Source organism: Piliocolobus tephrosceles, chromosome X (assembly GCF_002776525.5).
Source record: "Piliocolobus tephrosceles isolate RC106 chromosome X, ASM277652v3, whole genome shotgun sequence".
Taxonomy (NCBI): Eukaryota; Metazoa; Chordata; class Mammalia; order Primates; family Cercopithecidae; genus Piliocolobus; species Piliocolobus tephrosceles.
The window spans coordinates 79,397,896-79,415,629 of NC_045455.1; the positions used below are offsets into that span (position 1 = coordinate 79,397,896).

The 17,734-nt window shown below is 41.3% G+C and overlaps 1 protein-coding gene across 2 annotated transcripts in view; it reads left to right on the plus strand.

The window, feature by feature from the left end:
- The window catches only part of SMAD9 (SMAD family member 9), a 74,720-nt gene that overhangs the window by 34,382 nt on the left and 22,604 nt on the right, over positions 1–17,734 (plus strand). Inside the window, exons 2-4 of one of the 2 annotated variants that reach the window (XM_023208829.2) lie at positions 3,732–4,329; positions 10,700–10,957; positions 16,301–16,411. In XM_023208829.2, the coding sequence (XP_023064597.1) occupies positions 3,918–4,329; positions 10,700–10,957; positions 16,301–16,411 (781 nt within the window). In that variant the 5' untranslated portion in view covers positions 3,732–3,917. The remainder of the gene's footprint in view (positions 1–3,731; positions 4,330–10,699; positions 10,958–16,300; positions 16,412–17,734) is intronic. The other variant, XM_023208830.2, reaches the window with a different exon arrangement.

A 17,734-nucleotide genomic window follows, 5' to 3' on the forward strand; every position in this document is an offset into this window, starting at 1 on the left:
TTATGTCGCCCAGGCTGGTGTCACATTCCTGAGCTCCAGCCATCTGCCTGCCAGTGCCTCCCAAAGTGCTGGGATTGCAGGCGAGAGCCACCATGCCCGACCAGTTTATTATTATTTTTTTTTAACTGTGATTTAAATCCTTTTAAGTGCAGCCCAGTTATCCTCTCAGGAATTTTCCAGCCTTCCCGCCCCCTCAGGTTTTGCTCACTTATTGTTTGTTTCATTCTTCTTTGCACTTTTTAGAAATGTAGTAACTGAGAGAAATATTAATCGCCCCTCCTCCTGTTTTGCAGCCAGTTGTTTTTTCACTGAACGCTCTGAGGGTGCTCTGTTTTCATTGTTATGGTGAACCTGGGCCATGGAGTTATCAGGAGATGACAGTGGGTTAGGGCTTAGAGTCTGTGGGCATTTCAGTTCTCTGACAATGGAAAGCTCTTCGGAGCCAGGTTGACACAACTGAACAAACTTGCACTGTTAATGTCAGGGCGATGACCACCTGGAGACAAACAGGGAGGTCCTTTGTTCTCCTAGTGGCTAAAACATTATAGGAATGAGAATGAATAACCTTTATGAACCCTAGAGTACACTGCCTGGACAAATAGAAACAACCTAGACAAGGGGACGGGGTCTCTGCCATCCAGACCGGAGTGTAGTGGTGCAGTCATAGCTCACTGCAGAGTCAAACCCCTGGGCCCAAGTGATCCTCCCACCTCAGCCTCCTGAGTAGCTGGGACCCAGGCTGTAAGCCACCACACCTGGCATGATTCATTTTTTACACTTAATTTTTCTATTAAAAATATGTCAAGCATACAAACAAGCATAGAAAATACTATTTTGAACATCTGTATACCCACCAGTCAGCCTCATTAAAATCTTTTTGATATTTTCTATTTCTAGCCTACCTGGAGGCCGCTGTTAGGAATTGGGTGTTTATCACTCTTGAAGTTCTAAATTTAACTCTTCCGGGCCTCCCTTAATGCAAGGGCCTGCGTTTAATGGGACAGGATCGGTATCTTGCAGCAGTAAAATCATAGTTTTGGAACTGTCATGAGACAGTTTATAATGATAATGTGTCTATAATGATTTGAAATATAATGATTTGAAATGTGTCAGTGAGATTGGTCTGCAGAGAGCTGAGGTGTTTCAGACCCTAGATTCATGACTAGATGGCAATTCCCCAAGGTATGAGAAAGTATGGTGGCCACTGAAGGTCACTCATCAAGGTAAACCTCAGACAGTTTCAAGAAGAATGTATGGTTTAGGAGCAGTGCTTTTCAAACATTTTTGTTGTAACCCAACTTAACAAGTAAATTTTCCACTGTGACCCTGGACACATACACCCCCCCACACACCCCACCCACCGCCTCCCGGCCACACACACACACAGCACATAGTTCTGAATGAAAATTCTTAATGAAATGATTATTATTATACTTATTATTTTTGTCAGCTGCTCTGCAATAAAGTCTATTTTGTTTTCTTGTTTGTACAAAAGCTGTTTTGTTCCAATACAGTTCACATGCCATTGGTAAATAGGCACCCACAGTTTACAAAAATGAACCAAACAAAACCTGGGTTAGGGAACCGTTTCTTGTTTCATGGAGCAAAAGTTTCTAAAAGGTGTATTTGGTTTAACTCTGCCGAGTGGTTTTATAAAAAGCTTTTCTCTACAACTGACCTCAGCTTAAAGATCTATGCCACAACTTACTGACAATGAATCCCATGTAAAACTAAGCAGAATTCACAACTCTTCTGGGGTTCAGGTTATTCTATCATGAGACTTCTCCTTAAAGCTCCTAACCCTCTTCAGCCATTGCTTTAAGGCAGCCTGACTAGATTAAGTAAATAGAACTTGAACACAGTGACGGAAGTATACTTTATAAATTCATGATTGTGAAGCCACAAAAGCAACCTTTCCAAATAAAACTGAGCGTAAGTCAAAATGCCACGCGAAAAAGAGCAGCTGTGGCGCTCTCAACTCTCCCTTTTGTCATCGTTTATCTCTGTACAATGCCAGGTGAGGACTAAGTGATGTGACTATTGCTTTCTACTCATTAAATCTCATCCGTTTTTCTGGGACCATACTGCCATCCTCCTCACCTGAGGTGCCCGATAATGATCACCTTAGCAGGGGGTTCTAAGGCACCTATGTTCAAAAGAAGTTTGTAGAATTGGACTCAGAAAGGTACAGCTTGCCCTCCAGGGAAGCAAAGGAGAAGATTATATTTAATGCTTACTAAACAAACAATTGTTGGAGACTATGAGCTACATTGATTCCAATAGCCCAAAATACTTGAGTCAGCTTGCTCCAAAATGTTACCAGCCAGCCATTTTAAACATCAATGAGGCGGCTGGTTTCTAAAATCTGGAAGAAGGAGGAGGTTTTGTTTAAGCCAACTGTTTCACAGAAGAGGAAATACAGTTCTACCTCAAGAAATTTAAATAAGACTGCTAAATAACTGGGAAAGAATATCTCCTGTGGATGAGAGGGCAAAGAAGAATTCAGCCAATTTTATACCAAATCACAAACCTGACAGCTGCGCTTTCTTGCGTATGTATTTGTGTCTGTGATAGTGTATAATTTCTAGAAAAGCAGTTATCAGGCATTTGGGTCTTAAAAATTTCCACTTTTAAAAATCATCGAGAACAAAGAACTCTTCTATGGGCTGGATCTATTAATTTTTACCGTTTTAAAAATTGAAACTAAGAAATTTAAAAATATTTATTGATTCATTAAAAACTATGCTATATTAACATAAAATATTTTTATTTAAAACATTGTTTTCAAAAAAGTTATTGAGAAGAGTATTACTGTTTTATATTACTGCAACTCTATTTAATACTTGTTTAATAAATGGCACCTAGATTGTCATTATCTGTTTCTCCATATACTCTATTGTGCTATGTTGTTTTGGTTGAAGTGTGTAAAGAGAAGTTGGTTCACACAAATAAGTAATTGGAAAAGAGAGAACCTCATAGTCCCCTTAAAAGGATCTCAGGGACTCCCAGGGATCCTTGGGGCACACTTTGAGAGCCACTGGCCTGAAAAGTAGTTTGGAAGACTGTGTTAAGTGTGGCTGTCCGGGAGTGGTGAGATTATTCACGATCCGGTTTTTTTTTTTTTATTTATTTATTAGTATTTATTTTTTACAAGAAGATAGATTGCTTGTGCAAACTAAAAATGAGAAAGAAAGAAAGAACATATGTTGAGGGAAGATTATGGAGGCCCTGGAAAAACCCAGGCAGAGGAGTTTACACTTGGGAGACCAAGGAGCCACTGTGATTTCTTAAATGGGAAAGTGCTAAGAGCTGTGTTTGGGAGTAAGTGGATTAGAATGGAAGGAGAGAAGGGGAGATGCTACTTCAGAGGAGTGGTGTGGTGGGCCAGACCTCAGGTGTCGGCGGAAATGGAGAGAACGGGACAAACTCCAAAGACTGAAGGCAAAATGACCTGAGACCTGGATATAGGGAATAGAGAAGAGGGCAGAGTCAAAGACAACAGTTTTCAAATTAAAACATTTGAAGAATGTTTCTTCCCTTCTATCCAACTTTGGGGCCTGGTTCTGTTGCTCAGGTTGGAGTGCAGTGGCGCAGCCTCGACCCTCCTGGGCTCAAGCGATTCTCCCGCTTGAGTAGCTGGGACTGCAGGTGTGGATCACCTCTTTCTATCCAACTTCAACTTTTTCTGAATGTTACCCTGATTAAACTAATTGAAGTCTTGTGTTTTCCAGAATTGGCCAGCCTGTTCAAGGGCTTAGGAGAAAGTCAACACACTTCCCAACTTGAATTGGTTCTAGCCGCTCCCAGAAGAACGGGCGGGTTGGTCCCTATGCCACCCTTGGAGAGCTACTCGCCGCCCACTTTGCCGTGAAGGGCTGTGCGGTTCCCGTGCGTGCCGGAGCCTGCTGTGGCCCCTTATGCACTCCACCACTCCCATCAGCTCCCTCTTCTCCTTCACCAGCCCCGCAGTGAAGAGACTGCTAGGCTGGAAGCAAGGAGATGAAGAGGAAAAGTGGGCAGAGAAGGCTGTGGACTCTCTAGTGAAGAAGTTAAAGAAGAAGAAAGGAGCCATGGACGAGCTGGAGAGGGCGCTCAGCTGCCCGGGGCAGCCCAGCAAGTGCGTCACGATTCCCCGCTCCCTGGACGGGCGGCTGCAGGTGTCCCACCGCAAGGGCCTGCCCCACGTGATCTACTGCCGCGTGTGGCGCTGGCCGGATCTGCAGTCCCACCACGAGCTGAAGCCACTGGAGTGCTGTGAGTTCCCATTTGGCTCCAAGCAGAAAGAGGTGTGCATTAACCCTTACCACTACCGCCGGGTGGAGACTCCAGGTGGGTCGTCTTTACCACGTTGAGGTTTATTTTCCGAGTGAAGGGCGTGTGCCCCATTGATGGAGAATGACGGGGTACCAGCAAACAGGGACCTGTCCCAAAAGAGAGAGGAGAGGAGAGGGAGGTTCAGTTTTGAGGGACTGGTCCACATTTTTGTTTCCTGGAATGAGGCAGATGTCCAATCAAAGAAAAAAGGTTCCCATGAAACCATATTCCTGCCTGGAATGCCACAGAAACACTCAATCCGAAGAGAATCACAGTAAAACCCTGTTATAGCCAGTGTGAAGGAATGAAAATAAACTAGCCAGAAAAATCTAGAGAGACGATACTTTCAAATTGATTTCATTATGCTTGTAAGCTTTGTGATTTTGAAAATGAGGCAGATGACTAATCAAAGAGAGAAAACTCCCATAAAAGTTTTATTTTGAGGTATCTCGGACAAGTTGACATAATCTTTTACCAGTTCTTGGGGTCCTGAAAGGTTTTTAAAACAGCCTTGATAATGATGAGCTGTAAAAATTAAACATCATCCTCCCCCGCTCAAACAACTGAACTGAACTGTACTAAACAGAACTAAGGCGGGGTTTTTGGCTGCTACTTTGTTCGAGTTCAGGTAAGTAGAAGGTATTTTGTATGTAGGTCTGAAAACAGCCAGTGAAAGAGTTGCTGGAAATCATTCCAGGCAGTTATTTTGAAAAATGGTTTTAAATACAGATAGGTATCACTTAATGATGGAAATACATTCTGAGAAATGCATCAGTAGGTAATTTCTTCCTTGTGTGAACACGCTGGAGTGTACTTACACAAACCTAGATGGGATAGCCTGCTACACCGTTAGGCTGTATGGTGTAGCGTGTTGTTCCTAGGCTACTAACCTGCACAGCATGCTACTGTACTGAATACTGTAGGCAATCCTGACCACAGTGGTATTGAATGTATGTGAACAGATCTAAACATACAGTATCATAATCTTAGGGACCACTGTCTTATATGTGGTCCCTCAACAAAATCGTGATTACACAGTGCATGACTGTATAGGAAAGTACCTTTCTAAAACCCTTCACACCCCTGTATGTGTGTGTGTGTGTATGTATATTATATATGTGTGTGTGTATTTTTTATATATATATCTGTCTGTCTGTATTTCCCCCTTCTCTTGGAGAAGTCAGGTGTTTATCTTTGTTCCTTCATACTGGCTATAACAGGGTTTCACTGTGATTCTCTGATTGTTTCTGTGGCATTCCACACACGAACACAGTTTTACGAGAGCTTTCTCTCTTTGGCCATCTGCCTCATCCCAGGAAACCAAACACTGACACATTAGCTCATGGAAATTGCCCATGTCCAGTGAAGAGATGGTCCCATCTACATAGGCAGGTTCAGTTAACCTTAAAACAGTATCCAATAAGTGACTCATGCCCAGCCTACCTCAGTGTTAGCTAAGTGATCTTTCCAGCTCCCAGAACTTAAGGAAGTCATCTACCTGTGTGTAGATGCCTGCCACAGCCCATTCAGAGACTGAGGCCCTGGCTGAGAAGGTATTAGAAGGTTCCACATGCTTGGCAAATCTGATGTGTTTCCCCAGAATCCTGGAACAAGTTGCTTTCCTCCCTTCTTCCCTGCTTCGTTTTGACTCTCTTCGTTTACTTTAAAAAAAAAAAAAAAAAAGTCAATAATGTCTACGCTTATAATAAAATGACTTGATTCCATTTTGTGTTTCAAAGATTTGAATTACATTAAGCATCCAAAATATGCCCAAATGGAAAAATGTTCATTAAAAAATCATTTCTCTCTTCCTGAATAATGTAGTTGTAAAATGTAACAACTTGTAAGAATTATCTTGTAAAATGTACCTGGTTTTCCTTTTGAATATTCAAAAGCCTAATTTTAAAGAACTGTTTGACATTTTAGTTTTTCATGTTTTTTGTTTTTTGAGACAGAGTCTCGCTCTGTTGCCGGGCTGGAGTGCAGTGGCACAATCTCTGCTCACTGCAACCGCCGCCTCCCAGGTTCAAGCGACTCTCCTGCCTCCACCTCCTGAGTAGCTGGGACTACAGGCATGTGCCACCTTGCCCAGCTAATTTGTATTTTCAGTAGAGACGGGGTTTCACCATATTGGCCAGGATGGTCTCCATCTCTTGACCTCGTGATCCGCCTGCCTCGGCCTCCCAAGGTGCTGGGATTACAGGTGTGAGCCACCACACCTGGCCCTTAGTTTTTCCTGTTCTGTAAGATTCTTTTAGGAATGATGGTGTGAATGTTTTACATATGGTAAATAGATTTCATTTTATCATAATTCAGCTGTGAATTTCCAGAAGGAAAGATGGGTGTAAAGATTATATTAATTTAAGGTAATGTTTAAGTTACAGAGGTTTTTCTTCCTCTTGTGATTTTTTTAATAGAAAAAGTAGATTTTATATCTAGTTAGCTATCCATATTTAAAGTAAATATTTTAAGAATAATAAAAATGTTAACATTAAACAAGTTTGCTGACTTCCTATTTGTCATAAAGCTGAAGTTTTGCCTTTGAAATCTCATTTTTTGGCCATCTATTGTAGATACATTGAAGGCTGTGTTCCCGTTTTCTTTGCATCCACACACCCACTTGAATAATTGACTTCAGTGCTTTCCGAGTTATGTGTGGTGAGGGATCAGTTTTTATTTTTTTAATTTCCAGTCCTTCAAACGAATACTTTTATAGTACAGACAAATTATTAGGCAAATGAAATTTTAAAAAGACTTAGAAAATATAAGCCCAATTTTAAAAAGTATTTAAAGAAATATAAACTGTGAAATTGCTGTGAAAAGTTTCTAAGCACTAATTTCTTCACAGACTGGTCCCCAGCAGTTGGCCAAGGGTCCCCGTCCTCAGACCACACTTTACCTGGCATGGTTCTGGTGGAAGCCATGCAAGACTGTTGTGGTACATGATGATTTTACTCCATTAGGCCGGAGGTTATTCCAGTAGTGTAATTTCTTTTTTATATAAAATATTCATATTATATCAAAACCACGACTTTTTTAAAAAAGACAAAAGTGTTTTTTTCCAGCTCTGCTTTGCACCCCCATGTGCCCTGTAACTCCTTCTGCTGTTTCCTCCTGGGTAACACTGAGATGTAAAGATAGCATGGTATTTACAAGTGGCATAAGATAGGAATGAGTGTCTATAAGCGCACTGTCATATTTACAAGCAGCAGTTGAGATGTAGAAGTGGAATTAAGTAATTAGGGATAGCTGTGTTTTTGAGTGAAAGGATTTAAAAATATGATCTGTGCACATTTAAGGCAACTGAGCCAGTCAGGTCCAGTAACAACTAGGATGAAACCATCAGTTTTCTTTGCAAGCATCCACTGGCTTTGATTTTACCCAGATGGTAAAAAAGTATTATCAAGATGGTTGTTATGATAAAGGAAATGTATCATTTATTTTCTCTGGGTGCCTCAGATCTACAGGCCATGAAGAAATAGAAGTCTCTACATTCAGACGGATAGGAGGCATTATATTTTTATCAGTGTTAGGAATACACCGTAGATATTTTACATTAAAACTGAAGTCACAGAGATTACTCAAATTCTTCTTCATAAAAAAGTGAGTGTTTATTTGAACATTGTTAACGTTTTGATGAAGGGTCATTGACAAAGAAGCCACACGCATTTGCTGTATCAACTCCTCACTTCAGACTACTCATGAGGCACATAATCTTTTATTTCTTGCATAGTTGTGGAATATTAACACATTAAAGGAAATTTAATAGTTTATTATCCATGTCACTGTTTCATGGTGATGTTGAATGTTTGTTCTCTGGTGTCATAAGGCTGCCTATGTATACAAATACTAGCTTGTAAAAGGGGAAGAAATTATTTGTTTCTCTGCCACCCTCACTTGTAGCAATTTTAGTTTAAAACCTTTCATTTACCCTTTTGAGTTTATTTTCTGTCCATGTAACTGAAAATTACTGCTTGTTAAGAAAGAGAGAGATGTATGATGGCAAAGGCAGATGGCAGACTTTGGGGTTATGTCACTGTTATTGTTATTGTCTGTTTATTCCAAACATTTACCTTCTTTAAGACCTTATTTTTTAGAGCCGTTTTAGAACATTTACTTTTTGTGAGTTTTTATTAATACTTGCCTATGACTGACAAATCAGTAGTGTGATTAGAACCAAGATCTGTCCTATTTATACCCAGAGACAAACTCTTTTAAACAATTCTTGCTTAGTTCTTTTGTATTTCTTTCTATTATTACTAAGAATTGTGACAGTAACTCTAGATAATACATGCTTATATATCTATTTCCAAATTTGTGACCTTTAGATATCATTGACTCTCTAACATAAAAGATGAGGATTTCACTCACTTATTTATATTTATATATATGTATATATACACATGCACACTTTTTTTTTTTTTTTTTTTTTTTTGGAGACGGAGTCTCTCTCTGTCGCTCAGGCTGGAGTGCAGTGGTGCAATCTTGGCTCACTGCAAGCTCCGCCTCCCGGGTTCATGCCATTCTCTTGCCTCAGACTCCCGAGTAGCTGGGACTACAGGCAACCACCACCACACCTGGCTAATTTTTTGTATTTTCAGTAGAGTCAGGGTTTCACCATGTTAGCTAGGACAGTCTCGATCTCCTGACCTTGTGATCCGCCCACCTTGGCCTCCCAAAGTGCTGGGATTACAGGCATGAGCCACCGCGCCTGGCCTCACTCACGTGTATTTTAATCTTCTTCCTTCCTCCTCTTCTCAGTCCTTGATTTCTATATTTTAGTTCATAGTTTGTGTTTGTTTTTGGTTATTCCAGTGGTTTCCATTGTGGAATTTGGGGATAAGAATTATTTGTCCTCAGAAGGGCATTGGTCCGTTGACTTCTAGTAGCCAGGGTTGGAGTGGGAAGTTGAGGTCGGTTGATTCTCATTTCTTTGTAGGTGACTTTGTGGTGATCCTCTAGGAGATTTTGGAATATTCCAGTTATCAACCACAATGTTTGAAATTCAAGATGGAAAGACTAGGTCGGAATCTTATTTTCATTTATTGAGCTCTGCGCACTCTGTGGCTCTTTTCAATATGAAGACATAGGTCCTTCGTAGCTCTTTGAAGTTTTCCTTTGTTATTTCTTAGACCACTTTCCCCTTGTGTGTTCTTTGCCTCTCTCTCTGGAACTTATGTTGGTTACAGATGGCTGTCCAACAACATTTTTGGAGTAGCTACTTTATACCCGGCATTGTAACCTTCTAGGAGTCAGTAGGACGTGAGGGCCTGGGCAAAGCTTTCCCTTAAGAATTTGAATTTATTCTGAAATTTTGTATAGAATCAAAATCAAGAACTGTAACATTCTTTTTAAAAAAATGAAATCCAAAAAAGCATAGTAAAATGAACAAACATCATTTATGTTTTCTTATTGCTGCTTACTTTTTTTTTTTTTTTGAGACAGAGTTTCGCTGTTGTCACCCAGGCTGGAGTGCAATGATATGATCTTGGCTCACTGCAACTTCCACCTCCCAGATTCAAGTGATTCTCCTGCCTCAGCCTCCTGAATAGCTGGGATTGCAGGTTCCCACCACCACACCTGGCTACTTGTTGTATTTTTAATAGAGACGGCGTTTCACCATGTTGGCCAGGCTGGTCTCAAACTCCTAACCTCAGGTGATCTGGCCGCCTCGGCCTCCCAAAGTGCTGGGATTACAGGCGTGAGCCACTGTGCCCTGCTGCTGCTTGTCTTTTACTTAGTCACTTTTATTGTTATTCACGATTTGTATTTTACTTAATAACTTTTAATTACTCACCTTGAAATCTTTCCATTAAGGATGCATAAAATGTTTTTATTTCAGCAGCGCTACTGAACCTGAAATTGTGTCTGGTCATCTAAATAATTCAACATGATCTCTGGAGGAAAAACATTCTGGGCATCACTTAGTGTTTCATTGCAAGCAATAGAAACTGATTCTGCCTTGGGGGGAGAAAAGACTTCTCTGGCAGAATTAAAGAAAGATGTAACTATGAGGACGCCAGAAGGCCAGGTATTAGGGCAGCTCTGGTCATTTCCAAGGTAGGAATAAATGGCAGGTCTCTTTAGAGTGCTGACACTAGAAAGAGCCTTCTGCAAGTATTTTTTGGGAACGATGACATTCTGCTTAAGATTCGGGTTACAAGGAGAAGACTGTTACCTTAGCTTCCTCACATGCTCGCTTCTTAGGTGGAGATGGGGACTGAATCAACAGTTTTATAATGAGCACAAAGACTAATGGGAGTAGTTCTCAAGGGGAAAAACAGCTCTATCATCAAAAAAATAGATAAGAACAGCAAGTATCCGCTCTGTTGTGTACTGATGAGCAATGTTCAATTCTAACTGTCCTGTTCCTTTCTGATCCTAGTGCTGCCTCCTGTGCTCGTGCCAAGACACAGTGAATATAACCCCCAGCTCAGCCTCCTGGCCAAGTTCCGCAGCGCCTCCCTGCACAGTGAGCCACTCATGCCACACAACGCCACCTATCCCGACTCTTTCCAGCAGCCTCCGTGCTCTGCACTCCCTCCCTCACCCAGCCACGCGTTCTCCCAGTCCCCGTGCACGGCCAGCTACCCTCACTCCCCAGGAAGTCCTTCTGAGCCAGAGAGTCCCTATCAACACTCAGGTCAGTAAGAACTATGGTCTGTGGGGAAATACGGGAAAATAAGCCCAACATGATGATTTGTGATGAGCAGTCACAAAGACAGTCATTGTAACTCTCATTCATATAGTGTAAACAGTTGACAAAGCAATCAGCCTTAACATGATTAAGACTATACCCATTTTGAAGCAGTTACCCTGGAGATACAACATGTTTTTGCTCTAGTTTTAGTTCTAATGCTCTGGAAGCTCTCAGAAACTGAATGGATTTGAATAGTATCCCTGGGAATTTCTGAGGATTTTTTTTTTTTTTAAGGCAGTAGAAGTAAGATTAAAAGACTTCTGTAATCCAAGCAGAAGACTTAGCCTGAGGACAAGCAACATGGAAGGTGGAAGATCAGTGTTAGGCCTTAACCTTGGTTGCCTCTTTCAACAATCAAAGGAAGCCTTTGCCTAAAACATATACCTGCATCCTTTGAGTGAGGCAGAAAGTGAAGCCCCCACTCCAGCCAGTGCATTCTCCCTTTCTGCATGTGAAGCCATGTGAAGAGCTTAAATATAGAGCTCTTCAGTTTGCTGAATTGAGAAAGCATATGGAAGGGAAAGGGAGCCTCTAGCATGCTGTCGTAATTGCATTTGCTACCATACCTGTAAAGTGGATCTAAGTTGAGATAATGAATAAAAGATACATACGCACCTCATGAGTGTGAGATAAATACTATGCGGAGCTGGCAAGTTCCTGAAGGCATGCATAAATACATTTGGTGCCAGATGTTACAGTCTGCCTCATTCATTTATTCCTACAATCATTTCCTTAATGGATATTTATTAAACTCTTACTATATGCAAGTATTGCCTTCGGATTGCTGAAAGGGGAATTAAATGGTTAATAAAAATTGTGCCTGTCCTCACAGAGCTTATACAATGTGGGAAGATAAGGAGGGAATTGCTTCTTCCCCTCTGAGTTACCTAGTTCCTTTTGCCCCTCAGCAAATTACATAAGTGTCTACTATTATATTTATTGCACTGTATTATATAATTCCTGTGTGTCTATTTTCCCCGTTAAACAGTGAGCCTTCTTTTTTCTATGTCCAGCACAGAGCCTGAAATGCAGTGGTTGCTCATCAGTTGCTTATTGAATAAATAAATTACTACACAGGCGTTTGTTTATTTTTATTTATTTATTTATTTTTGAGATGGGGTCTTGCTCTGTCACCCAGGTTGGAATGCAGTGGCATGATCCTGGCTCACTGCAGTCTCCGCCTCGCAGGTTCAAGCAGTTCTCCCACCTCAGTCTCCCTAGTAGCTGGGATTACAGGGGCGGCACCACCATGCCCGACTAATTTTTGCATTTTTAGTAGAGACGGGGTTTCACCATCTTGGCCAGGCTGGTCTCGAACTCCTGACCTCAGGTGATTTGCCTGTCTCGGCCTCCCAAAGTGCTGGGATTACAGGCATGAGCCACTGCACCCAGCCCACACAGCCATTAGAACATGGACGTGGAGCTCCAGACCATACGCACAGGTTTTATTGACTCAGTAAGTGATGACTGAGCACCTGCGAAGTGCCTAGCACTGGGCCAGTGCTAGAGGTGCAGTGATGATCAAGACAATGTCGTTGTCCCCTCTTATATGAGGTTTCAGTTACCTGAGGTCAGTTGGAGCCTGAACATACTGAATGGAAAATTCCAGAAACAAACAATTCATAAATTTTAAATTGTATGTGGGGATGAAACCTCGTGCCAGCCTATCCAGGTTCTGAATCATCCCTTTGCCCAGTGTATCCGTGTTGTAGACGCTCTCCACCTGTGAGTCAATTAGTAGCTGTCTCTGTGATCAGATCAACTGTTGAGGCATGGCAGTGCTTGTGTTCAGGTCACTCTGATTTAATAGTGGCCACGAAGTACAAGACTAGTGATGCTGGCATATTTTTCTAATTGTTTTACTTTATTATTAGTTATTGTTCCTAATCTCTTACTGCGTTTAATAAATTAAACTTTATCACAGGTATGTGTAGGAAGAAACATAGTTTATGTGGTACTCTGTACTAGCCACAACTTCACGTATCCCCTGGGGGTCTCAGACTGTATCTCTGGTGGAGAAGGGGGACTACTGTGGTCTCTGGCCTTCAGGAGGCAGTAGCTGTTGAGAGCCATCACATACAGGTAGCCTGTAGCAGTCCAGGCAAGTGATTATAAGGACTTGAACTAAAACAGGGATGTGGGGTTGGAAAGAGGGCAGTGAATTGGAGGAGGGGGTCCAGCAGGACTTACGGTAGGGTGAAGGCAGAGATGCTAGAGGGTAGCTTGAGAGTCATTCACTCAGTGTGGGAACAGGTGGTTGAAGTTTTGCAAGTGGCTGAGTTCACTGAGAAAGAAGAAGTACAACAGAAAGAGAAGTCATTTGAGGACAGAGCCTTGGTTAAGGAACAGGAGGATAATTGTATTGCAAAATATATATTTACCTAACACACCTCTATGCTACAAAGACTGCCTGTGCTGACTTTGAATTCCTGCCCTGATTACTCTGACAGGTTGATGTTCCTTTTCCTCTTCCCACCCACGCAGGACAGACCCCAACAATGATGCAGAAGCTGGTTAGTTTCTCACCGAAGGCATAGCCCTTTTCACTTCAAAGAAAATAATTCTTGTCTGAATGATTAACAGCAAAATGCCAACCTGAGTAACAGACCCACAGATAAACAAGCATAAAAGGAACCTTGGCGATTTACTGGTTCAGCCTCTAAATTTTTTAAAAAGCTCTATTGAGGTATAATTCACATACCATACAACCACCCATTTCAAGTGTACAGGTCAATGGCTTTTCATATGTTAATTTTTTTCAAGTAGTGGTGAATTAGATCTAACACAAATTTATTTAACCTTTTTTTTTTTGAGATGGAGTTTTGCTCTTGTTGCCCAGGCTGGAGTGCAATGGCGCAATCTCGGCTCACCGCAACCTCTGCCTCCCAGGTACAAGCCATTCTCCTGTCTCAGCCTTCCGAGTACCTCAGATTACAGGCATGTGCCACCACACCTGGCTAATTTTTTTGTATTTAGTGGAGATGGGGTTTCACCATGTTAGGCTGGTCATGAACTCCTGACCTCAGGTGATCCACCCGCCTTGGCCTCCCAAAGTGCTGGGATTATAGGTGTGCTCCACTGCGCCCAGCCCATTTTAACCATTTTTTAAGAGTAAAATCTGGCCGGGTGCAGTGGCTTATGCCTGTAATCCCAACACTTTGGGAGGCTTAGGCAGGCGGATCACTTGAGGTCAGCAGTTCGAGACCAGCCTCGCCAACCCATGTTGAAACCCTGTCTCTACTAAAAATACAAAAGTTAGCTGGGCGTGGTGGTGCACCTCTGTAAGTCCAGCTGCTCAGGAGACTGAGGCACGAGAATTGCTTGAATCCCGGAGTTGGAGGCTGCAGTGAGCTGAGATTGTGCCACTGCACTCTAGCCTGGGTGAAGGCTATTTAAAAAAAAAAGTACAATCTGATGGCATTAGGTGCATTAATAATATTGTGCAACCATCACCATATCTATTTTCAAAAACTTTTCATCACCCCAAACAGAAACTCCATACTGATTAAGCAATAGCTCCCCATTTCCCTACTTGCCCAGCCCCTGGTAAGCTCTAATCTACTTTCTGTCTCACTGAATTTGCCTATTGCAAGTACCTCATATACTAGATTCATACAATATTTGCCCCTTTGTGTCTGTCTTATTTCACTTAGCCAAGTGTTTTCACAGTTTGTGTTGTGGCATGTGTCGGTAGTTCATCTTTGTGACTGAATGATACCTCATTGTATGGCTATACCACATTTTAAAAAATCAGTTCATTAGCTGTTGGATATTTGGATTGTTCCCACCTTTTGGCTCTAGTAAATAACACACTGCTTTCAATTCCTTCGGGTATATACCTAGGAGTGGAAGTGCTACATTATATGGTAATTCTATTTTCAGTCCCCCTTTTTTTAATTTTAATTTTTTAGAGACAGGGCCTTGTTGTTACCCAGGCTGGAGTATGGTGGCACAGTTCATAGCTCACTGAAACTTCAAATTCCTGGGTTCAAGTGATCCTCCTGCCTCAGCCTCTGAATAGCTAGGATTACAGGTGCACACCACCATGCTGAGCTAATTTTTAATTTTTTTTGTCGGATGGGGTCTCATCATGTTGCACAGGCTCGTCTCAAACCCCTGGACTCAGGTGATCCTCCCACTTCAGCCTCCCAAAATGTTAAGATTACAGGTGTGAGCCACTGTGCTCAGCCTGTTCTGCCCCTTGAGTAAATAGACGTATTTAGTCAAAGACCTACAAAAGGACCATCTTGCCTTATAACTTTTTTACCAGAGTCATAGGAGTCATAGTCCATTTTCTCAGAAGGAAATACCTTGTCCATGGTTTCCTAGTATGGTCCATGAACCCTGCATTAGAATTGCCATTGGGGCATGTTAAAATGTACATGGCTACATTTAACCACTGACCTGTTGAATCAGAATTGCTAAGGATGGGGCTAGGAATCTGCATTTTTAGCGAGCTCTACTGGCAATTTTTTTGTACACCTAAGTGTGAGAACTACTTGTGTGGACAATTAGATACAACAAAGGCAGATTGATCCAACCTTTTATGCTGTTGTATTCCACCACGGGTGTAACAAGACCATTCTGAACTAACATTAGACATGCCTACTGAAGGAATCGGTTGTTTTGTGCTGAGGCCCTCCATAAACCATTTTCCCTGTGCCTCATGAGTTTTTACTGTGTTATGAATTATTTTCCATGGAATGCATCCCATTTGCCTAACCGTGATCACTGTCCAGTCACAGAACTGACATTTGGGTAGAAGGGTCCTTCTCAGTGTGCCTTGGGTACAAGGTTATAATTACATTTCAGCTCTTCTGTGTTTTGGCGGCATATCCTGAAGTATCTCAGGGATAGAGCGTCCCCATGGCCATTGTACAATTCGTGACAACATAGAAGCTGAAAATTAAGCTCACTTCAAAGAAGGTTTAGCTTTCTCTGTGTTTTGCATGCTAGATCACAGACTGTTCTGCTATGAGAAAAGCTAGAAGAACAACAGGTCCTGCATGTGAAAGTCTTGCCCTGAAGTCATTACAACTCAGTGATAACTCAAAAGTCGGAGGGAAAATGAATTGACGCTTTAGTGAGGCTCTCCGAACAACCAGTTTCTTCTGTAGAGCACTCACAATGCCACTTCAGAAGAGCCTTGTTACGTTCATATGGTCTCTCTGTAGGAGTAGCGCTGTCCACCAAGCTCAAGAGTTTAATAGCGAAAGATGTCGGATCCAGCTGTCTTTGTGTGGTTTATCGATTTGACAATTCCTTTGTTCTACTGCTTTCTTTTAGTTGACACACCACCCCTGCCTTATCATGCCACAGAAGCCTCTGAGACCCAGAGTGGCCAACCTGTAGATGCCACAGCTGATAGACATTTAGTGCTATCGATACCAAATGGAGGTAAATTGCAGATGAAGAGTGAAATGTAGCTATTTTCCAAAAGTATCTCCTATTACCCCCAAACAAAGCAATTCAAAAAACAGAACCAGAAATGTACTGGCCTGCTGTTTTGCATGTGTTTTAAGAGGCAAATGGAATGGTTTTGCATTTTAACTTTGACATTCCTCGGTACCATAGAATTAATGTTTTATCTTCATTACTAGAATAAGTTAGTTTTTATTTTAACTTAGCATTTAGAAGTTTGTAGTTCTTGATGTTAAGTATGGAGTTGGGAACTCAAGAAGTTAGGGATTTTATTCTATTTGTGTTTTTACCATATATTTATAGTGGTGTCTTTCATTCGGCTGGAGAGGTATTCTTAGAAATATACATAAATGAAGTTTTTATAAAATTTAATTTGCATCTTATAATAGTCTAGATAAGTGTTGCTTGACTTTAATGTTTGTATAAACCACGTTGTGATCTTGCATAAATGCAGATTTTGATTCTGTAGATCTTAGGGTGGGGTCCAAGAATCTGCATTGTTAAGCTTCCATGTAATGCAGAGAGAGGCTACTGTTCCATGAGCCAGATCGTGAGTAGAGAGGTTCTAAAGAAGTGTACCATTTGAAATACTCCAAGTGAATATTTTATAAACTAAGATCCTTTTGTAAGAGAAATAATAACCCCCGAATTTATCTATTTCATAAATTTATATTTAGTACATATAGGAACACACTCTAGATGCAAGAATGACGAGGATATTCAAGGAAGACAAAGATAATATAATCAATAGAAAGGCAAAGAAAGGGTGTGGGTGGCAAAGAAGAGGAACTCTGAGCTTTGGTTACAGAAAAGTGACTTAACTTTATGTTGGGTGTGAAAACATTCATGGGTTTCCTGATGAAATATCCAGCTCTCTTTAAATGTGTTTTTTTTTCCGTGCATAAGTAGATGTCCACAAAGCAGAATGCGAGCCCCTCTATGTGGAAGCTTTTTTTTTTCCTTAAATAATTTAATGTCCTATTCAGCATTATTGATTTGCTCTTTATCATAGTCAAACTATTATTTTCCATCTCTGGTTTGTTAGAAAATGATACTGTTTGCCACAAGGTTTCAAGTGGGCACAGTAACAGCAACATGCCATCTTTCACATGTTTCTGAAAGAAGAGTTGACATGCTAGCTTCCTTTGAGCTGCGCTTGCTTTAGGGCCGACAGTTTTTTTATGTTCATCTCTTCATGTCATGTTTTCCCTGGTCCCTTCATGACCAATACACATGTTTATAAATGCTCTAGCCATGGAAGATGAACAAGGACCATGGACTCTACATCTCAGGTGTGCT